This window comes from Peromyscus californicus, unplaced genomic scaffold, assembly GCF_007827085.1.
Source record: "Peromyscus californicus insignis strain IS unplaced genomic scaffold, ASM782708v3 Scaffold_7__1_contigs__length_154581171, whole genome shotgun sequence".
Lineage (NCBI taxonomy): Eukaryota > Metazoa > Chordata > Mammalia > Rodentia > Cricetidae > Peromyscus > Peromyscus californicus.
This window is the reverse complement of record NW_026294595.1, coordinates 105653521-105678122: the sequence shown is the minus strand read 5'-3', so window position 1 is coordinate 105678122 and position 24602 is coordinate 105653521. Positions and strand designations below refer to the sequence as shown.

General features: G+C 41.0%; 1 protein-coding gene across 4 annotated transcripts in view; it reads right to left on the bottom strand.

Annotated features, from left to right (window-relative positions):
- Positions 1-24602, bottom strand: part of Atrn (attractin) — a 150002-nt gene that overhangs the window by 110794 nt on the left and 14606 nt on the right. For all 4 annotated transcript variants that reach the window (XM_052725495.1, XM_052725497.1, XM_052725498.1 and 1 more), the window contains exons 2-6: positions 13413-13496; positions 11175-11288; positions 5034-5162; positions 3763-3968; positions 2509-2677 (exon numbers count right to left, since the gene is read on the bottom strand). In XM_052725495.1, coding sequence (XP_052581455.1) covers positions 2509-2677; positions 3763-3968; positions 5034-5162; positions 11175-11288; positions 13413-13496 — 702 coding nt within the window. The remainder of the gene's footprint in view (positions 1-2508; positions 2678-3762; positions 3969-5033; positions 5163-11174; positions 11289-13412; positions 13497-24602) is intronic.

Below are 24602 nucleotides of genomic sequence, written 5' to 3'. Positions count from 1 at the left end.
TTCTGGCATTGTATGGTGGAAGCTTTATTTCTCCGTGGTGGAGCTGAAAGTCTTGTCTCCCTCTTTGGTGTCTCTGGTACTAACCCTAATAGCTGGGGTATCACTATATCCTGGAACAAATGGACATCCAGGCTCTCCACGGAGACTTTACTGGCACAAGTGAGGCCAGGGCTAGATTTTTGTGGTATCTGGCTGGCACAGAGACATTACTATTAAAATTTTGTCTTTCTAAATCTTTGGACTAAAGAGACAGCACAAGCTTTTCTGGAAGACCTTGCTTTAAATTTTTTATTCTTTTGAGATGCTAGCTATATATCCGCAGGCCTTGTATGTACAAGGCAAGAGCCCTCCCACTGGGCTACATCCCACGTGGTTTCCTCAGGGCTTTTCCCCCGGTAGCTATCATTATTTCCAAACTGCCAATGTCCTCCACAGTAAGCGTAAGGTACACAGGTAAAAAGAAAAGCCTTAGGACTCACTGCCATGTTGTTCATTGTGCTCAGGAGCACATAGCCATTATTATTATTTTCTTTTTTTGCTACTGTTTAGTTTCTCTTGTTGGTTTTACATACAGTGTTCAAGATTTGTAACTATAGTTATCATTTTAAAAAATGTCTAAGGCCAGAAAGATGGCTCAGAGGGTAAAAAAAGCACTTTGCTGCCAAGTCTGACGACCTCGGCGTGGCCCTGAGAGTCTGAGCTCCAGGGCGGAGGCCGAGAACGGCACCTCAAGTCATGTTCTGACCCCACACAAGTGCTATGGAACATGGGTTCTCACACACACACCCACCAAACTAATACACACATGTAAAAAGGGATATTTAAATTCGCTCTGTGTGATTTAAAAGATTCCTATTTTCATATTCCTTTTCCAAAGCAGTATCTATTGTGTTTATAGATGTGTCTCCCTCCACATTTGTCTTCAATTCTGAAATTATTTTTAGAGGTGTTAACTTTGATCATTTCATTTCTGAGTTTGTCTAGTGATGTGTGTCATGCCACACGTCACTTTCTTATCATTTAACTTGTTTTGGAATGTTAAAGTTTTCATCAATTTTATAAGGTTTGATTTCACTGTCCTAAATTACTTTGTGTGTTTTAATGACTATATCTGGGGTGGTTCAAAACTGTATGTGGTGGTTTGATTGAAAATGGCCCCAACAGGTTCATGAATTTGAACACTTGGTCCTTAATTGACTGAAATGTTTTAGGAAGGATTAGGAGGTGTGGCCTCATTGGAGGAGTTGTGTCACCGGGAGTGGGCTTTGAGGGTTTTTTTTTTTTTGAGGGGGGGTTTCGAGACAGGGTTTCTATGTGTAGTTTTGGTGCCTGTCCTGGATTCTCGCTCTGTAGCCCAGACTGGCCTCGAACTCACAGAGATTCGCCTGCCTCTGCCTCCTGAGTGCTGGGATTAAAGCACGCACCACCACAGCCCGGTGGGCACTAATAGAAAATACATAGAAAAATTTCCAGGCTATAAAATCTGCATGGGGCAGTATTTATAAATCTCTTCTTGAAGTCTATTCTCCATAGCTAACTCTAATATGATAATGTATATTCTACCTTCAAATAAGCACAAACAGACTTCAAACCCTGGAAATTATTACACAAAGGTAGTTTATACTCATAAACTGTAAACTGAAATCATCTGACATATGAAAGTTATTAATATTAAAATATTAAGTAACCTCTATTTATATAACCCACTATATACCTAAAGCAAAAAAACAGAGAAAGTATCTTTAAAAGATAAATTACTCTTATTATGACATGAATTCTTCAGAGCTCTCAATTTTAAAACATCAACTGTGGTGGTTTGAATGAAAATGGTCTCACAGGCTCAGGAGTGGCACTACTGGGAAGTGTGGCCTTGTTGGAGTAGGTGTGGCCTTGTTGGAGGAAATGTGAGACTGGGGGTGGGCTTGGAGGTCTGGGATGCTCAAGCCATTCCTGGTGTTGCATTCTCTTCCTACTGCCTGTGGATCCAGATGTAGAATTCTCAGCTACCTCTCCAACACCATGTCTGCCTGCATGTAGTCACACTTCCTGCCATGATGATAGCGGTCTAGACCTCTGAAACTATAAGCCAGCTCCAATTGTAAATGTTTTTTAATGTTTTCCTTTTTAAGATTTTACATATAATATAAAAGTTTAGAAGACTACTAGTGGAGTTTAAACAGAGATTTTCCTTAGTAATTACTTATAATTTCTTGTCTTTTTTTTTATTATTTTTATGGCATAGTTTTCAGAGTGGAAACCTAAGCTTCTTGCAAAAGTGCTTAAAGCATTCACAGAGCTGGTGAGATGGCTCAGAGGGTGAAGCGTTACAAGTCTGGCAACCTGCCCTAAAGCCCCCAAACTCATGTAAAGATGAAGGAGAAAATCAGCTCCACCAAGTTGTCTTTTGGTCGCCACGTGCACACCATGACACACCACTTTCACCACCACCCCCATCATATATACACACAGTAATAATAAATAAAAAGTGTAAATTATAAAGTCACTTACGCTAAAACCATGCTGTAATCCGAGTGGTTGAACATATATCCGCCAACAACCCACATTATATTCCCATTGACCACAGCTTTATGAGAGGCTCTGGGGAGCTTTAAATCAGAATAGTCTTCTCGAATCCAGAAAGACTGGTTAGCTGGCACAGGAACTGAACATCCAGGACCTAATTAAACAAACAAACAAAAGGAACAACAACAACACAAAAGGCAGCCTGAAAGTTTATAGTATTCTAAGTTCTAATCTAAATGCAAAGAGTAAAATTAAAGAATAGTTTTTAAGTATCACACATCTTTAACTTGTGGGGCTTTAAAATTTTTACATGCATAGGTGTTTTACTTGCATGTATGTCTATGTACCACTTGCCTGACAGGTGTCCACTGAGGCAAGAAAAAGGCACTGGATCCCTGGGAACTAGAGTTACAGATGTTGTGAGCTATTATGCGGGTGCTGGGAATCAAACCTGGGTCCTCTGAAGAGCAGCCAGTGCTCTTAACCAATAAGTCATCTCTTCAGCACCTAACTGGTGGTTTTTTGTTTGTTTGGTTGTTTCTGTTTTTTTCAAGACAGGGTTTCTCTGTGTAACTGTACTAGTTGTCCTGGAACTCACTCTGTAGCCCAGGCTGGCCTCGAACTCACAGAGATCTGCCTGCCTCTGCCCCCCAACTGCTGGGATTAAAGGCATGTACCGCCACTACCCGGCAGGTGTTTTCAATTTACTCAAGATGCTGACCAAAAACAATTACTCCCTAATAAAATTTAATATCACACACTTTCTGATGACTTGGCAATATTCAGGTTAAAACTTTTAGTACAAATCTTGCTTAAGCAGCTCTTAGGGGAAAGGGCAGACAAAGGGGTTATCAATTCAATTGGAGAAGACTTTATGGTTAAAATAAAAGGACAGAGCCAAATCTATCTTCTGGTAAATTCAGGAGCTGAACTGATGAAAGAGACTAGCTCTTGCCTATCTCTCAGCCTGGTTCTCTGCCCCTCTAACATGAGACCATGCTCCCTAATTTTCATGAATGAGTTGCAAAGGACATGTCAAACCTTTTCATAATTCTAAGGATATCAACAACAACCACATGAGTGTAAAATTTAAAGAATCTGGATAAAGGGAGATGAATGCTTATGTGCCATCTGATACATGATTAACATTAAATATACAGCTGCTAAAATAGGCTCCCTTACAGTTCACTAAACTAGAACTTTCTGTTACTGGAAGGACAGTGAAAAGGCAGCTCCTACCCTGCCAGTTGGGGGAGCAGGAGCACCCTCTGACGTCACTTGCATTACAGATGCCTCGGTGAGGAAAGCCACAGTTGTCTGTACAATGAGGAATGTCACACGATTCCCCCTTCCAGTTTTCAGAACATTGACACTCAACAGTATTGCTGCTGTTACTGCTCTTACACTCTCCTCGGCCTGAGCAATTATTCGGACACATGTCAAAACTACAAAGATAGGAGAAAACTAAGTCAATAAGAGGAACACTTCAATTGTACTCAGAACCTCCTCCTACACAGTTTAAGGGTCTGACTGTCTTCAGTTCATTCACAAGTATAACTACAGGACTTACCATTTAGCCCGTGTGTGCTCACTGAGCTCTGTGTTGTGCTCACTGAGCTCTGTGCAGTGAGAGCCCAAGGTTCAAGTAATGAAATCAAATCAACCCTGCTGGATTCGCATATGAAGGAGGTAAGAATAAATAACTCAGAAAGTTAGAGAAATTACAAAACAAGAAAGATTTGTGCATAATCACTCAGACTTGGCTCTAGGCTGTGAACCAGGATCCTACTCTTCCTGGTAGCTCATAGTAATGAGTTCTACAAAAGTGCCAAGTTCATGCTGGGAAATGGCAGAAGGAAAGGGATCCAATAAATTGCCAATATATTCAGGGTACAGCGTTCTCTGTAAAGTCTCTGAGAATTCATAGAATTTAAGATTGGTATCCAGTGATATAGTTAAAGATCTTTAGTAACTTTAATCAACTCATTTCAGATGGAGAAGAGCAGTTAACTTCATGATGAGTTTAACTGGTCTCATAACATGACTTAAGATAAAAGTATTGATACACTGAGATGACACAATTCAGACTTTTTAAAGAACTGCATTAGTGCTCTGTCATAACAGTTTAAAAATAGATTTCTCCTACTACTTATTATTACTGAGACACTACTAGTCTTTGTTAAATTCACGTAGCAAAACCCCTGACATTTTCTTCCAGCAGTAGGAAGAATGCCCCTCTCTTCCAGGAGATTGCTCAGAGACAAGATCTAGAAACTATGGTCCCAACCACTGGGGCTGACATTTGTTTAATCTTTTAGCTCCTCTTTCCTCAATTATACAACGAGAAAAAAAACACTGCCTACCTCTCACTGAATACTTAAAAGAATTTTAAATAAGAAAGTCTGTATTAATATTTAGCAAGGTGCCTGACTTGCTGTAAGCCCGCCTATGTACTAGCATGATTAAAAGCCTTTGAATACTATTGTAAGTATTAAATCTATAACTCTTACTTGTAAGTGATATTAAATCCAGTCAGATTATAAGCAGCATCGCTGAAAAAATGCAGCAGTGCATAACCTGAAGTGACAGTGACCTCCGGGGCTGTCTCATTGCCATCTCTTTCAGGAACGATGAGGCCACTGAAATGCAAACACAGACCAAATTACAGCAATTTCAACAGAATTTTCTCTACAGTTTTCAGTCAGTCTAGTCAGCTGTGGATCTGCTGAGGACCAGCCCTGAGTCTGCTACACTTCTTTATTCTGCTGTTGCTGTCTGTCTGATCTTGCTGCTCCTGCTGCTCCAGAGTCAAATGTACCTCTAGCTGGCCTCAAACTCACAGACCCACCTGCCTCTATCTACCTCGAGTGCTGGGATTACAGGTGTGCACTACCATGCCCAGCTCCTAAAATGATTTGAAACCAATGACTTTGGTTTTTTGTTGTTGTTGAAATAAAACTTTTTATGATACTCTCAAGTCTCTACAATCACATAAATAACAAATTATGAATTGATAATTGCCAAATATGTACTGTTGAAAGAGAAAATATTTTATATATTTTATTTATTTAGCAATATGTATCATGTTATGTCTTAATAAGTATATTTTATAAATAAATGTTTTATATAAAATACAAATAGAAAAGTGAACTGAATCTATAATCCTTATACTATTAACTTTCAGATGCATTTTCTTTGCTCATTTGGTAACATATATTTTATGTTCCACTTTATAAATAATAAACAACAAGCATTTCTGTCTCTGAAGGCTCCAAAAGCTCTCCCTAGAATCTCAATAAGAGCCCAGTAAATAATATTCAAAGTATTGGGTAGCAGTAAATTCACGTGAAGTAAAGAATTACTGAATAAGTGACTACCATTTTTAAGATATTTGGCCCATAATACTATACCAACTTGTTTTCCAAAAGATATATGCTAACTTGAAGGCTGGGAATGGTGGCACACACCTTCAATCCCAGTACACAGGAGGCAGACACAGAGATCTCTGTGAGTTTGAGACTAGCATGATCTACATAGTGAGTTCCATGGAAATATGTATATGTGTATGATAACTTGAAATCTCAATACAGAATGAAAGTGTCCATCCCCACCTCACATTACCAAGAGCAAGGAAGATATTGGTCTTGCTAGTTTAATAAATGATGTACTCCCAAGGTTAATCAATTTTCATGTTTAATTGCTCCTACCTTTTTTGCCCCAGTATCAATTCACTACAACCACTGCCACCAACCACATTCAGTCAATACCAAAGGCCATGTAATTTGCCCCACACATACAACTCTACCCAATGAATAAACAACTTATCCCCTATTACTCTCTCCCTTTCACACACTCAATCCCTAGTCCCCTCACTTTTCTGAAGGTTACACCAGGTAAATTCCTACTTCAGGGCTATAACCATCTTAAAAGCTCATTGACTGACCTAGTAATTCTCTTTGTGAAAGAAATACTTCCTTATATACACAGAAAAACAACGAATCTTACTACAGCACTATTCAGATGACAACAGGTTAAAAGTCACCTAATTGCTCATTCCTAGGAGTTGATTAAATGAGTCAATACAAATCTGTAGGGCTGCAGACTCACAAACAGGTAGGGCAGGGAAGCACACGGCAAACTGGCCTAGTGTACCTGTCTATCTATGAGAACTTGGGCGAATGCACAAAGTGACCAGAAGAGCACATGAACAGGGAATGAAAATGAGAAGAGGATGGCCTTTTCATTTAATGTGTATGTGAACACATGTGTGTATGCATGTTATCTGTATGGGGGGGGGTACATAGGTGAGTATGCATGTAGAGGCCAAAAGTCGCTGTCAGGTGTCTTCAATCACTCCCTACCTTTTCTTTTGGAGACAGAGTTTCACTATGTAGTACTAGCTGGCCTGAATTCTCAAGAGAGCCACCTGCCCTGCCTCTTGAGTGCTGGAATTACATGCATGTGCAACGACATGGCCCACCTCATTTTTTGAAGTAGATCGAACTGAGCTCACTGATTGGCTAGACTGGCTGGCCAGCAAGCCCAAGGAATGTTCTTGTCTCTGCCTCCTCAACACTGCAATCAGCAGGCTCACAAACCACACCTGGCTTTTATGTGAGCACTGGAGATTTAAACCCAGATCTTCAGGTTTGTGTGATAAGCACTATAACAACCGAGTCACCTCTCCAGTCCTCGTTAAAATTTATCTGAAGATAAAACATAGGAACACTAAGATCTGACAGTACACAAGGGATTACAGAACACAGACACATTTTCTACTGCGTATCAATTAATAAACACTAAGTGCTTGGGCTGGAGAGAAGGCTCAGTGGTTAGGAGCGCTTGCAGAGCACCTGGGTTCAGTTCCCAGCATCTACTGCCTGTAACTCCAGTTCTAGGGAATTTGCCCTCTTCTTGACCTCTGCAGGCACCAGGCAAGAATATGGTGCACTTACATGCATACATGCAGACAAAACATTTGTAGATTAAAATAAAAACAATCTTTTAAAAAATACTAAATACTTAACACACTTGAGGCATTGTTCTATGTACCAGGAATTCAACAAGTGAACAAGACAATGTCTTTGTCCTCATGGAATTCAGAGAAACAAGCCTATTACAGAGTACCACACAAGGGTGCATGTATTCACAATACTACTCAGAGGTAACTCAACAAAGGCACAGCAGAGGAAATGAACAGACAGTGCCGCTTTAGAAAGAGAAAGGGGGCTGGAAAGAGGTGAGGTGACTTTTGATCAGACATTTAGATGACAGTAGTCGCCATTTTGGTGGTTTAAATAAGAAATGTCACCCAGTGTCAGGCATGTGAACACTTGGTCCCTGGTTTGGAAGTGAGGCCCGTCACGTGGGGCATGCTTTTAGAGTAAAACGCGTCCCATATTCCAGGGAGCACTCTGCTCTGTGCTTATGATACGGTGGTGAGCTCTCAGCTCTCCGCTCCAGTGGCCCTGCTTGCTGCTTGCTTCCATGCCTCCCTGCCAGAAAGGACTTTTCCTCTGGAAATAAACTCTTCTATAAGTCGGCTTGGCCATGGTGTTTTATTACAGCAACAGGAAGCAAACCGACACAGCCTTTCCTTGTGCTTTCACTGGCTTCATGAACAGAAGGTGAGTATTCTTTATTCAGAAGTGTTAGACCAGACATGTTTCAAATTTCAGAGTTTTCATGTTTGGGAATATGTGTATAGTATATACACAGAATAAAATATCTTCAGGATATTTCTAAGTCTAAACAGAAAATTTTACATTTCATATGCCTCATACACACAGCCTAAAAGTAATTTATGTAATATCTTTAATAATTTTGCTTAAGAAATAAGGTCTCATGATGTGACATCTTCCATTTGTGGCATCATGTAAACACTCAAAAAGTTATGGATATGGGGAGTTTCAGATTTTTAGATTGTGACACTCCATTTGCAGCAGACTCCCTTGAAATAATGAAGGGCTGTGTATTTATAAGGTTGGTGGGATGACTCAGTGGATAAAGCAGTTGTCTTATAAAGCCTGATGAACTGCTTTTGATTCCTGGAACACACATAAAAGTAGAGGCTAGGTTAAGAGGCTATCCTGAACATTATCCTAAACACACACACACACACACACACACACACACGCACACGCACACGCACACGCACACGCACACGCACACGCACACGCACACGCACACACAAAGGGAGAAGAGTAAGGCCATCCAGACACAGGTATGTCACATGCAATCTTACTTAACAGGCATAGGAAAGGATTGGGGATTTCAATCATGTGTGGGAAATACTGTGCTCTCTTAGTCTACCACAGATTTGAGGAAACAAATAGACCTGAGATTCAGTCCTTTCATACATCTGGGAATGTTGCTGACATCTCAGAGTCTCACTTTCTTCAAATGGGCAAAGAGAGAAATCCAGTCTAGCTCACAGCAGCTCATCAAGGTCTAAAGTGGCAGAGCCTGAGTAGGGCTTAAAGCACTATGCTGCTAGAAGGTGTTGATGGTCTTCCTATAGTGAAGGCATTTCAACATGTAGGGTGGATAACTTTGCCAACTACAACTACATGAGGCTAGAGAAAACAGGTCAGCTTCTCCACTGTCAAAGACATTTGGCCACTTGCTTTTACTCACTTTAAAACTTCAAACTGTGACAGCTTTGGCATGTGTAGATGTCTCCCAGAATGAAAGCAAATAAACACAAACATAGTCTAGCTCAGTATGTACAACATGTGGGTGAGGAAGAGAAGCTACCATGAGTCACCTCCCATGACCCTATCCCTGTTCCTAAGGAGGATCAGTACGTGCAGATGCAGTCTAAGCTACAGCCAGTTTCTCAACTGCCTGCCCTAGGCTGCTTACAACTTCATATTCTGGGTACAGACCAGCAGGTATGGCCAACCTTGGAACACTGTGATACAATGTCATCATCTATAAAGTTCATATTCAGAAACATGCAATCTGCATGCGCGCGCGCGCGCGCACACACACACACACACACACACACACACACACACACAAATCTCACAATGTTTTAAGTAAGTTTATGATTCTGTGTTGTGTCCCAGTTACATAAGGTCTACAGGTCACAGGGTGGACATTTAAGAACACCAATGTTTAGAACCTTTTTTTTTTTAGTGTGCTGTATATACTTGTTAGTGCAGATACCCATGCACTTATGTGGACATACGTGTAGAGGTCAGTGGCAGATGTTGAGTGTCTGTCTTCTATCGCTATCCACCTTACTTTTTTATTATTATTTTCTGTGTAGTGGTGCTTGGCCTGCATGAATGTGTGTGCTTAATGCCTGCAGAGGCCAGAAGAGGACACTGGATCCCCGGAACTGGAGTTACAGGTGGTTGTGAACCATCATGTAAGTGCTGGGACTCAATTGTAGAGCCTCTGGAAGGGCAGTCAGTGCTCTTAACCACGGAGCCATCTCCCCAGCTCCATTGTTTTTTTTGGTTTTTTTTGAGACAGGGTGTCTCAAATCTGAAGTTCATCAACTCAGGTAGACTAGCCAGCCAATGAACTTCAGGATTCTACCTGTTCATCTATCTCCTCCAAGTACTGAGGATACAGGCAGGTACTACCGGGTTCATGAGTCTTCATGCTTTTTCAAGTGAGCCATCTCTCTGGCCCTAGAACCATTTTTGAAAAAATCACAGAACTAAAAGTATTTTCTTCATAAACCTGAAACTCAGCGTAACTGTCCCAAGCTAACATGGAATTTCTGAACACATCTGAGGCACAACCTGACTTCACAACTGTACTGTGTAAATTTGCTAGTACATTAGTCAGACTTATCACTATGATAAAACACCCAATACAAACAACTTAAGGACCCACAGACTTGGAAGCACATGCCTATAATCCTAGCACTTGGGAGGTAGATTCAAGGTAATCACTGGCTTCATTGAGTTTAGGTCCAGCCTAGGCTACATGAGATCCTGCCTCAAAAAATAAACAACAACCAAACTTAAGAGAAAACAATTTATTTTGGTTTCAGAAATTTCAGCCCATCATCACAGGGAGGGTATAGCAGGGAAGTTCCTCAACTCACAGCAGTCAGCAAGCACGTGGGCAGATCTACTTATTTTCTCCCATTTCCCCTTTAATTCATCCCGGCCCTCAGTCTATGAAAACCCAGCCCATATTCAGAATGGGTCCCTGTGGTGGTTTGAATGAGATGTCACCCATAATAAGTCTCAGGCATTTGCATACTTGGCCTCTACTTGGTGGCTATTTGGGAAGGATTAGGAGGTGTGGCCTTGCTGGAGGAGTGTCACTGGGGTTAGCGTGAGGTTTCAAAGCCTCCTGCCCTCTCTGCCTCTTACTTGCAGTTCAAGACGTGAGCCCTTAGCTACTGCTCCAGCCATCTACCACCGAATGAGTCTGGCATGATGGTGCAAGCCTGTGCTCGCAGCACTTGGGAGGTGGAGAGAGAAGGCCTGGAAGTTCAAAGCTAACCTCGGCTACATTGTAGCACACACAGAAAACGACCCAGTACATAAAAACCAAGTGAAGAGAGCATGCGAGGGACAGAACTAATATTTACTCCACGAGATAAATGTTACGGAATCATAAAAGTATGGAGTCAATCCTGGAGACACATTTAAATTCAAACATCAGATAATGGCTGAGCTTACCTAAAGGCAGCAATCAGAGGTGCGTAAATTGAATCCCCATCATAAACATATAAATGGTCCCAGCTACATTCTGTAGCAAAATGATTGAAACGAAGTCTCATTATTCTATTTGGCCTAGAAAAATAATTAAGTAATTTATAATAATCATAGCATTAAATACTAAAGACAGACTTTTAAAGAATTTAAGGAGAAAATATACTATATAAACATATGCAAATATAAATAGCATTCCTGCATCTGTTGGAGATCTATTTATAATACATCATTTTATAACACATATTTTCTAAATTTACCTGTGTCTCTGCCTTTTCATGGCACTGTACCAAAAAGCCCTATCTTAAGGAAACTATTTGTCGACTCTGACTTAGACTGAATCTAAAGAAAACTAAGATGTCCTGCAGAAAGTCACAGTAATGGGCAGACCGGTTCCAGTCCTGGTCCCCTCATCACTTCACATGACACTCTGATAGTTTCAGCAACTCTATTAGCAATGCTCTCCCTCCTTTCCACACTCCCACTCTCCACAACTGCTAACTTTCAATGATTACCTCAAACCCTCCAGCCCACCTTTGTATTTTACTATGCTCAGCGTCTAGCCAAAAATCCCTGAAATTTTCCAAAATAGATAAACCTATCAATTTTTCTCTCCAATATTTAATTCTCCCCTCTCATCTGGAACTGTCTCATATTTAAGGTTGCTTATATTGCTTATTTAAAAATAAAATAACGCTCTTTTCCACACTCTCTGTGTCCTCTTTTCCACACTCCTTCCGTACCACCCCCCCATCCCCACCACCCCCCACCCCCGCGCGATCCCCCCCCCTCTCTGTCTCTTTCTCCCTCCCTCTCTCTCTCAATAAAGCTCTAGAAAGGTAAATAAATAAATAAATAAATAAATAAATAAATAATAAAATAACAACAAAAAAAGATCTCTTGTGGCCAGATTATCAAAGAAAGTTGTGAAATCTTAAACAATGCTATTTTTAAAATTTCTTTAAATATAAGGAATTTTTTTCTCAATAAAAATGATATTTAGGACCAGGATGCAGCTCAGTTGGCAGAATGCTTTCCTGGAATGCATACAGTTCTGGGTTTGACGCCAGTACCACGTAAGAAACAGGGTGTGGTGGCACCTGCCTATAATCCCAGCACTCAGAGTCAGAGGACATCGCCAGTGCAAGGCCAGCCTGGTCTACACAGTGACAGCCATGTCAGGCAGTGCTTACCAGTGTGAGCCCGTCTCACTGAAAACCAAACAAGGCATGTCTGCTAATATGTAGTACGTTATAACTGTTGCTTTTAAATGAATTAAGAAACAGTATTTCTTGGTTTGAGTATCTAAAATGGTAAGAAGTTCAGAGACACAACAAATAAACAAGTTACTTGGAATCTTCGAAGTTTTGTTCAGAGACTACAAAACGCTTTGGCAATGCTGCCTTAAATGACAGGTACAAAGCGGGAGAGAGGAGAGGATACAGACAGCTGCAAGGACAAGATGGCCAGGGGATCAGCAACAGCAGTTATCTGATGGCGGATTTACCATTTGCCCATAATAAAAAGCAATACTCAGAAAAAAATGACACATTGACATTACTGTATAAAGATTTAAACAAACATTAAAAAGATTCAAACTGATTTTAAGCTATTAGAATTAAAATATGTAAACTTCTGGTATATATAATTCATTTGTAACATTAAGTCAACTTGGAACTCTAAAAAAATATATAAATTAAGGGATCATTTAATAGTAAAGCACTTGCTTAGTGAGGTCTTAGGTTCAATCCCTGGCACCCAAAAAAAAGAAGTTTTCTTTTAATTTTTTATTTTATTACTTGTGTGTATGTGCATGTACATATACAAGTGTGGAGGTCAGAGGACAACTTCCAGCAGTCAGCCTTCCACTGTGAGATCCAGGGATTAAACTCCTATCACCAGATTTGCTCACAAGCACTTTACCCCCTGAGCCATCTACTTTGCCCCTAAAATGTAAATTTTAAAAAGCAAAGCCACTTGCCAAATGGAAAGCTATTAAGGAAAGATATTTTAGAAGCAATGTATGGGGGTCCTACAAACCCAGCACTTGGAGACTGAGGCAGCAATATCAAAATTCAAGGTCAGCCTGAGTTACACAGTAACCTGAGGCCTTGTCTCAAGGAACAACAGTAACACATGATTCAGTACTTTATGCTACAATGAGCTCTTATAATAAATAAACTAAAGTCAGCCATTATTACTTACTGTCCTTCAATGAGCCATGTGCACTTTGTTTTATATTTATAATTCCCAGGTCCATCTGTTACAAATCCAGAAGATCCAGTTAGTCTGTAATTTAAATAAAGAAAAAATGTCAGTCAAAATTTCATACAGTATTATCTTTCTTGGTTATAAATACAAAATAAATTAAGTAGATTGATACAATATGTATACTACAACTAGGAGAAAATGACTGGACAGTTGCATTCAAACTGGATGAAATAAGTATCTGCCACACATATAAAAGGATATAAACATTCAAAGTAATAGAAGTAAACACTAATTGAATACCTAAATCATACTATTTATGAAAGGGAAGTTATACTTCATACCATAAAAATGGCCACAAAATCCAAGAGTGGTCAGTGGCTCAATCCTGCAATCTGGAAACTTAGAAAGCTATGGCAAGAGGACCACTAGCCTGAACTACCTAGACAGTTCCAGGCCAGCCTACACTACATATAGGTTGAGACTATGTCTCAAAACCAAATAAATAATTTAAAAGTCATAAATACTTTGTTAAGTTTTTAGACTCTTGGTTGAAAAGCTACAACTACATAAGCAGAGGTCCAAGGTTACGGAACAGGCAAAACAACAACACAGAAGACCCCTCGAGACCCACTGCTTCTGACATAACTGGCCACCTACCACCCTGCCATAGCAGTATGCACCAACCTGATAGAGTTCCTGGATTTTCATCCTTTTAGAATTTGCTCGTGTCAGGCATATCTAGTATCTCATTCATGTTCTGACTCCACTAATTCTAATGCCTGGGTATCTTCTCATGTTTTTATCACTTACATTTTCTCCTTTGTAAATTAATGAAAATTCTACACAAAGAGACTAGAGCAGTGGTTAAGAATACTGATTGCTGCCGGGCGGTGGTGGCGCACGCCTTTAATCCCAGCACTCGGGAGGCAGAGCCAGGCGGATCTCTGTGAGTTCGAGGCCAGCCTGGTCTCCAAAGCGAGTTCCAGGAAAGGCGCAAAGCTACACAGAGAAACCCTGTCTCGAAAAAAAAAAAAAAAAAAAAAAAAAGAAAGAATACTGATTGCTCTTCTAGAGGACCTGGTTCCATTCTTAACACCCACAGGGCAGCTCACAATCTGTAACTCCTGTTCCAGAAGAATCTGACATCCTCTTCTGACTTCCACAGGCACCAGACACATACATGGTACAAACATATACAGGCAAGCAAAACATCCATATACATAAAACAAAATAAAATGAAATTCTACTGTATCCAAAGCCCAATTTGCTAGCTTTCTTCCCCCAGGTTAAGGTTTAACAGCTCTTTTATAGAATAAATACCTTCCCATGTGTCAGTTTCCTATAAAATATATATTGTTTGCTTTTTTCTGCTTTGGGTCAAGTATCTTTGGCTACACAGAAAATAGTATGCAATAAATGTGCCACTTCTTTCCTCACTTCCTGCTCCTCTTGCGCCAGCTGTTAGGCTCTCTCAAATGCACACTCTCATTTGATGTGCCCCCTTACTTTGGAAGTCAGCTGCCAACATTGCAGCTACCCTTCTTCAGACACACAATGTTAGCAGACCATCCACAGTCTTTCATTTACTTACCCCAACATCTAAGAGATCTATCCGAGATCCAGTCTCTCTTGTTTGGGGAATTTGTTTTTGAGAAAAGGTATTGTGTGGTCCAGGTTGGCCTCAAACTTGCTAAGTGGCAGAGAGTAGCCTTGAAATCTAGCTTCTAGCCCACTAATGCTGAGATTACAGGTCTGTGGCACCCTGCCTAACAGCCTCTCCATTTCTTAACCTCATGATTGGCCATCTTTTCCTTGGCCCTGCTTTAACCCCCCATTCCTCTGGTCCCTACGATTGTTACTACGAGGAGTACCAACAAAATTTAAATTCTAAGTTTCCTGCCTGAACACTGTCTCTATCCCCCCGTCTAGTCCCTCCTCTCCAGAGGTAAGTCTTCCTCCTACATAGACTACCAATCAATCTACTGAACCACCACTTCTTCACTAATCAACAGCCACACATTTCTAGCCCACTAGTTAAGATCTCATGGTAGACCATGATAAAAACCTGATCTCCCAATTCCCTCAACTTTTTTTCCTTTCTCTTCTACTGCACTCGTATGATACAGGTATCTATGTACCCTGTCAACATCTACTACACCCCAAATATGTTAGTCTAAACAACCTCGTTTCCTTATGTTCTTTGCCAATGAATTTGGGGGGTGGGGGGTGGCTTTTCAAGACAGGATTTCTCTGTGTTATTCTGGCTCTCCTGGAACTAGCTCTGTAGACCAGGCTGGCCTCAAACTCAAGAGATTTGCCTGCCTCTGCCCCCCAAATGCTGGGAATCAAAGGCATGAGCTGCCACCATCATCTGGCTCCTTGCCAATAATTAACTAGAAATACACACTCACTTAAAGGTTAAGTTTTAATACACCTAGCAAAAAACATCTAAAAAGTAATGGCTGAACTAAGATATGAAATCCAAAAATGCACACCCCAAAACAGGTAAGCAATCTCATAATTATCAGTGACCTGATGTTCTGTAACCTTCTTCTGTCATCCCCAACACTTGGCTTCTACCTAAAAATTTAAGATGATTCCTCAGTCTCCTACTCTACCCAGCACAAAGAAGAAAACAAAGGGCACACCCTCCTCTCCTAAGTCTAAAATGAAAATTCTGCATACATCCATTAGCCAAAAGTAACAAGCATATATCTACACGTAGAGGAGGGCAGAGAAATTTAGCCACTTATCCAAGATATGATAGCAGATATCCCCAAACCCGGGATTCTCTTTCCTAGAAAAGATGACAATGGCTATAAAGGAGAATTACTAATCTTTGTTGTAGCATGAAATCCAATGCTAAGATGTGAGACAAGTCTAGTAGATGACAGCTAGGCAATGTTTTCTCATTCTTAAGAAAGACAGGAAGACATGCTAACTAAATTCCCTGCTCAAGGAAGGACTTGCTGCCAGCTACAGCAGTGAACACCGTCATTAACTTGTCTTTCATGGACTGCACTACCACAGGTCATGCCTTTCCCAGGACAGCCCACATTTTTGAAGGTTTAAAGGTCCAAGCATTTCAATCCAACATGGGACACCTGATAGGCAATCCTTGTTCAAGGTGGTCCCTGGTCAGTGAGCCTCTGGTACCCATCTATCTTTGCAGCCCCTCTCCGCACTGGTTCCAGATGTGCAGCATCACACCCAGCTGTGCTTACACAACAAGCACTTTACTGATGGACCATCTCCTGAGCCACCTCCCCAGGACTAGTTTTTGGGAAGCATTTGCTAAGCCAAGAGTTTGTGGCCTAGGTTTGTTGTAACATCATGAGAGGAAGGTGTTATAAGAAACGAGCAGAATTGGGTAAAGGAGGAAGCTGAGCTTTGGCAGAGGGGAAGCTCTTGAGCAAGGACTGCCTGTCAGAGGTGTCACCCATGTTGGAACACTAGAGCCAATCCCAGAACCTTAAGGACAGAGGTTCTGCAGTTCAGATGTCTAAGTCAGCAGATGGCGCTCTCAATTTCAGCAGAAAAATTAAATTCACCTTTTACAGGTGAAGGCAGAGCTTCCATATTCTCACCAACATGTCCAGGAATAATGACTAACCTACCACCCATGTCCAGGTCTCTCTTGGGGATACCACTGGGACCTTTCTCAGGGTCAGAGGGTCGGTCTGGGCTCTGTCTCCTCTCTAGCATTTTCAAACGGCTTTATAGAAGGAATTTGGAGAATGTTCCTTCTGTTTCTTTCTTTTCTAATACTTTTAGAAGATTGGCTGTAGACCTTCCCTGAATGTCTGGTAGAATTTTGCTGGGAATTCGTCTGACCATGGACTTTATTTTTTTATCTGGTAGACTTTTTATTACTGTTTCAATGTTGTTGATTAATTCTTGGTTTAATTTTGGTGATTTGGCTGAGTCTAGAAATTCATCCACTTCTTCGATGTTTTCCAACTTGAATGGATTAGCGGTTTTTAAAGTATTATGTTAAGAAATTCTGAACTTTTTTGGTGTCTGTTGTAATGTTTATCTGTTCATTTCTGGTTCTGTTAATTTGGGTACTCTATATATTTTGGTTAGTTAGGCCAAGGGACTGTTGATCTTATCTTCTCAAAGGATCAATTTTCAGAATCACTGACTCTTTTTTTTCTTTGTTTATATTTCATTAATTTCTGCTCTCATTATTATTTCTTGCCATCAACTGGGTTTAGATTTGGTTTGTTCTTGTTTGTTCAGATTTTTGAGTTGCCACTTTAAGCTATTTATTTGTGCTATTTTTGTTTGTTTTATTTGTTTTGTTTTTTGTTCTTTGAGACAGGGTTTCTCTGTGCAGCTTGGGAGCCTTTCCCGGAACTCACTCTGTAGCCCAGGCTGGCCTCAAACTCACAGAGATCTGACTGCCTCTGCCTCCTGACTGCTGAGATTAAAGATGTGCGCCACCACCACCCAGCTATTTCTGATTTTTTTTTTAAATGTAGGCACTTAGAATGATAAATTCCTTTCTTGAGTAGAATGTGTATTCTTTGGTGTTTTGGTGGAATATTCTGTAGATATCTGTTAAGTCCATTTGATGTGTGGTATCAATGAACTCTCATGTTTAATTTTTGTTCAGGTGACCTATCAGAGAAAGTGGAGTACTGAAATCACCTATTAATGGATTGATGTTAATCTGTATATTTAAATGGTGGTATAATTTTTATAAGATTGGGTGCACCATAGTTTGGTGCCTACATATTTAAGATTTAAAATATCCAAAGTCTCTAAAATGTCCATAGTCTCTCTAAACTATCCAAAATCTCTCTGAAACGCCGAAGTCTTAAAACTCCAAAATCTCTTTAAAATTTCTTAACTGTAGACTCCTGCAAAATGAAAAATAAGTTACATATTTTCTTATTCCAAGAGGAAAGAACCAGGGCACAGTCACAACCAGATCAAAGCAAACCAAAGTCCAACAGTGCAAAGTTCAGGTCAGACTTCTGAAAATCATGGTCTTGGAGGCTCCAAAGGGCTTGTCTCCTAGTCTCAGGCAGGTTCCATTTCACAGCTACTGCTGTCCTTGATGGTCATCCCATGGTACTGGCATCTCCAAAATGCTGGGGTCTCTGCAACCCGGCTGGGCTCTCTTCAGGGACTGACCCCACTACATGGTACCAAGCCGTAACCTCTCTCCATGACACTTCAATGCCAAGGCTTCGACATCAACCGAGGCTGTGCAGTCACCAATGGCCTCTCCTGGTCTCTCTGTGCCAAACAAGCAGCAGCTCCTTTCCATGACCCCTTCATGCCTTCAAAATCAGTACCACCTGGGACACTCTACACGTTACCAAGTTCGGCTGCCAGCAAGAGGTCCTACCATGCTGTGCAAGACTACTGTACTGGAAGACTACAGCTTCTGTGTACAGACTCTCGGGGAACACTTCCCAGAAGATTCTGCCTCAATCATGCTGATCTCTTCTTACTCAAAGCTGATTCTCCAGCCACAGCTGACCAATATCAATTGTCCAATAAAGCAAAGGTTTCACTTCTGTGATTGTTAATTCAAAATATCAAATGGCCCTGATAGCATCTTTACGTGACTCTCCAACTTCCTTCTGAAACTTCATAGGCCAGGCCTCCATAGTCTGCATTGTTCTCATTATCTTCCAGCTTCCCACGAACAGCTAGCTCACTAAGCTCTGTGCATCAGTTTTTCTAACCCAAAGTTACAAAGTCCTTGTACAATCCTCCCCAAAAAGACATTGCCAGGTCTGTCAGAGCAATACAGCTGTGATAAACATCATGACAAAAATCAACTTGGGGAGAAAAGGGTTTATTTCATTTTACAGTTTGTAGCCCACCATCCAGGGAAGTCAGGGCAGGAAGTCAGGCCAGGACGGAGGAGTGGTGCTTACAGACTTGCTCTCCAAGGCTTGCTCAGCCTGCTTTCTTATACACCTCAGGATCACCTGCCCAGGAGGACAACCCACAATGGATTGGGCCCTCCCATATCAATCACTAATTAAGAAAATGCTCCACAGGCTTACAGACAGGCCAATCTGGTGGGGCATTTTCTCAACTGAGATTCCCACTTAAAAAATGACTGTAGCTTGTGTCAAGGTGACATAAAACCAGTCAGCAGAGTAGTACTCACTGTAATCCCAATGCTGGGGAGGCAGAGAGAGAAGGATCTCTGGGGCTAGGCGGCCAGCCAGCCTAACCTAATCAGCAAGCCCCAGGTCCTAGTGATAGACCTCATCTCGGAACACAAAGTGGATGGCCCCTAGGGAACTAAATTTTGGCACTAATACTAAAATTATTTCCACATTCCAGGTTTCACCTTTGAAAGTGATGATTTGATTGAGCTCAAAATCTTGTGAATGCTAACCCCATGTCCTACTCCAATCCCTTGCCTTTAACTAAAATTATTTTAAATAATTCTTTATAAAGTGTATTTATCATTAGTATGTACATTTTGTGTGTGTGCATGCTCACGTACTCATGCATGTGCTCAATGGTACTCATGCCTTGATGTGTGGTATGTGGAGGTCAGAGGACAACTTTGGGGAAACAGTGTTCTCCTTTCACCGTGAGTTCCAGGTATTGAACTCAGGTCATCAAGCTTACATGGCAAGCAGTTTACCTACTGAGCCATTTCACTGGCCCTTGATATAATCCTTTACAATAAAAATACAGGCATGCCGGGCAGTGGTGGTGCACACGTTTAACCCCAGAACTCTGTGAGTTTGATGCCAGCCTGATCTACAGAGCCAGATCCAGGACAGGCACCAAAACTACATAGAGAAACCCTGTCTCAAAAAAAAAAAAAAAAAAAAGAACAAAAGAAAAACAGAAAAAGGTTCATCATGAAAATGTACTCAGGCTAATTGTCCTAAAATGTCATTAAAAACTAGTAATAATAAACCTAAATTATAGTACTATACAAGTATTCTAAGTGATAGAACATTACAAATATGTACCATGAGCTTTTGTTTAAGACATTCTTCTATACTCATCCAAAAGTACAATACCATGAAGTTATATTGCTCCCTTAACTTAAAAATAATCATCTACCTCAAGAGGTAAAAAGCAAAAACATTAAATTCCTTCTTTGAAATCCTGTGCTCTCTCCTTGCAGCTGTCTAAGATGAGGACTCCTTGAAGCTCCTATAGGTAACCCCACTGCCTCTGTGCCTTCATCGACTACTTCTGTTATTAACGATTCAAGCCTCAACTCCAATCTAGATGCCGTGTTTCAGATCCTTATCTCCCATTCCAAAATCACTCAAGTCATCAAACCCCTCTTTCCCTTTTCTTCCCCTCACAGTGCTGGAGATCAAGCCTTGGCCTTGCTCAGTTAGGCTAGGCAAACACAACTACAAAGCTACATCTCCAGTCCTGCAGGGTTGTTTTTTTTTTTTTTTTAAGTCATTTGTGGTGGTGTTTTGTATATGTTCTAACAAATAAAGCTTGTCTGAAGATGAGAGGGCAGAGCCAACCAGAGTTACCCATAGAGGCCAGGCAGGGGTGGCACACACCTTTTAATCCTAGCACTCAGGAGGCAGAGGCAGATGGATCTCTGTGAGTTCAAGGCCACCTTGGACTACACGAGATCAATCCAGTCTAAAAGAGAAACAGAACCAGGCAGTGATGGCTCACGCCTTCGCAGCACTGGGAAGGTTGAGACAGGAAGTGATGTGGCTGGGCGGAGAAAGGCATATAAGGTGGGAGGAGACAGGAACTCAGTTCTTTTGGCTGAGGACTCAGGAGCACTCAGTCTGAGGATTCATGGAGACAGGATCTTCCCCTTTCGGCTGAGGAGTTGGCGAGGTGAGAAGTGGCTAGGGCTTGTTTCCTTTAATCTTTCAGCATTTACCCAAATATCTGGCTCTGGGGTTTTTATTAAGACCAATTAGGATTCGTGTTACAGTCATTTTGTCATCCTCTACCCTGTGTTGTGAAACTTACAAACTCATCCTTTACCTCACCCCCATCTATTTTACCTACACACTATTTTATTTTTATCCCTCCCCTTTCCCCACTGCAAATGCCAGTGCCCTAATTTAGATTCTCCCCATCCTCACCTAGTCTCTAGGAAAGATCTCTTAACTGATGGCTCAGTCCAACTCCCTAACCCAGCCATCTCAGGGGCACCTGTCATCTTCCGCAAAGACCAATCTAACCCTGCCAAAACTGCCTGGAAACTTTGGCTTGTCTTAGCACAGCACACAAAGTTCATCAAAGCCCAACTCCAACTTGCTTTACCTTTCTATCTCTGCCCCAGGTCCCCTGACTGGGTGACTACAAAAGGGAGGAAGAGACAGAGGGAGACAGAGAGTAGAACAATTGAATTTACTCACACTGCAACAATCAGAAAATGAAAATCAAATTTTAGGCTCAGTAAGTTACGGCACTTGCTGCCAAGTCTGAAAACCTGAGTTCACTCCTAGAACCCACATGGTGAAAGGAAGGATGACTTCCAAAAACTCTGACTTCCCCATACCCATCCAATACACACACATACAAATGTGATTTTACAATTTAAAAAGAAAATAACAATTTAAAAGACACAATTTACAGCCACACCAAAAATTGTCAAATACTTTGAGATATATAACACTCCAGCACAGAAAACTCTAAAATCTTATTGAGAGACAAATTAAGATCTAAATTTTTAAGTTGGGGCTGGAAATATGGTTCAATTCTAGAGAGCCTGCCTCGTATGTACAGACCCTGGGTTCTATCCTCAGTACAAAAGGGAAGGGGTATGTTCATGGTTTGGAAGACTTGACATTATAAAGGCTTCCAATTCTCTTCAAACTGAACTATAGATTAGGTTCACTGTCCTGACCACATTCTCAATATTCCTGCCACAAATTGCCAAGATGTTTCTAAAATCTATACGGAAACACCATGAGACAATAAAAGCCAAAACATGCTTGAAGAAGAAGAAGGAGGAGGAGGAGGAGGAAGAGAAGAAGGAGAAAAAAGTGGTAGCTGGAGAGATGGCTCAGCATTAAGAGTAGCTGCTTCACAATCATGAGTTCTGATCCCAGCCCTACCTAGCAAGCCAGGCATGCTCACAAAGCTGCAACCTCAGTTCCAAAGGCAGCAGACAGTAGATCCTGCTTCAACGGAATAGGCAAAGGGTGATAGAGGAGATACCCCCATGCCTTCTTCTGGCCTCCACCCACATATATAAGCACTCATACTCACACACAAGCATGTACACACTCACACATACATATCCATATATCCATCCATACATATATACATACATAAACTCAGTATAGCAATAAACATCTACAGGCTATATAGTACAATCCTGTCTCAAAAATAAGTAAGTGATGCTGGTTAGATGGCTCATCACGTAAAGGCACTTCCCTCCAAGCCTTACAATCCCCAGGACCCACATGGTGGAAAAAGAAAAGGCAACTCTGCAAAGCTGTCTGCTGACCTCCAACATGCACCACAGCACATGCATGCTCTCATGCATACACATCCACATACTCACAAATAAATGATTGAACACCACAACAACATCAGCCTATAATTCAAGATATATATGTGTGTGTGTGTGTGTGTGTGTGTGTGTGTGTGTGTGTGTGTGTATATATATATATATATATATGTATATATATATATATATATGAGTCCTGAATAAATCAACACATAAAATATCCTTCTAAAAGTCTTCTTAAACCTCTTTCATAAAGAAGACAGGGGATGGAAAGATGGCCCAATGGCTAAGAGCGTATCAAAGTCCAAGCACCCATATAGAACGGCTCACAACTGCCTGTAACTCCAGATCCATTGCTTCTGGGTTCCATGGGCACCTGCATGTACATGCAAATACCCATACACACATAATTAAATAAAATAGAACTTGCCGGGAAGTGGTGGTACCTGCCTTTAATCCCAGCACTCAAGAGGCAGAGACTGGAGGATCTATCCAGGGGTACACAGAAAAACCCTGTCTCGGAAATAATGATGATAATATCTTAGATAAAGACAACAAATTTCCCTGGGCTAATCTCAGTATCAGTTATTGAAATTAGGAGACAAAAACCCTAAGAACAAGCAAGGAAAATTTGAAGTGTTCTATGACAGAGTCTATTTCAAAACTTTGAGGAGAAAAGCATACTAATACAGAAATAGAACTGAGACAACTGCTTATCTTTTATAACACACTTTATCACTACTAGGTAAGGGCATCAAAACAAACAATTCATAGAAATGCATTACAAGTGGACAATCAGAATGTGAAAAAGTAAAGATCTGTACAAGGTTGCTACAGAAAGAGAACTCCAAATATGAGACAAAAACAATCAGCCATATAGGAAACTGAATTGAAACTTGAACACAATTAAAGTTAAACTTTCTGTCTGTGCAGTTAGCTGTTAAGGAACACTTTCTTAGTGTGCATGATGCTCTAATTTCAATTCCCAGCATCACAAAAAAGCAAAAGATATCATAAAACTTAAGACAAATTTCATTGACGCTAGTAATAAATCTGGGACAATCTCTGTGCAGGAAGCTATTGGCAATATGCAACAAAATTTTAGATGCACATATCCTCTGGTGCAATAATAATTTCACATCTGAGAACTTAATTCTAAAAAAAAAACCCACAAGTATATAAAATGATGTTTGCACGTCTAAGCAAGATTTGTTTTTGCTTTAAGAAAAGGTCTAGAGCCCAGTGTGGTGGCACACACCTTTAATTTCAACACTCCAGAGGCAGAGGCAGGCAGATCTCTACAAATTCAAAGTCATGCTGGTCTACACAGCAAGTTCCAGGCCAGCCAAGGATATGTAGTGAGATCCTGTTTCAAAGGAAAAAGAAAGAAGGAAGATTGGAGGGGGCGAGGGGAAGGAATGAAGGGGATCTCATTGGGGTTGGAAAGATAGCTCAGTGGTTAAGCGGTCTTGCTATGCAATCATGAGGACTGGAGTTTGCGTCTCGGACCATGTAACAAGCCAGGCATCCTGCACACCCTATAACCTCAGCCACAAGAGGCAGAGACAGGAGCATGCAATCTCGCTGTAATCCAGCCTAACTGAGGGAACAAGAGCTGGGTGTGCAGAGAAATCTTGACTCAAAGGAATAGGTAAAAAGTAACAGAGAAGATTGCCCACGCCTTCTGACTTCAGCGGATGCACACAAAGTATTCATACACACAAGCACAGGCACTCACACAT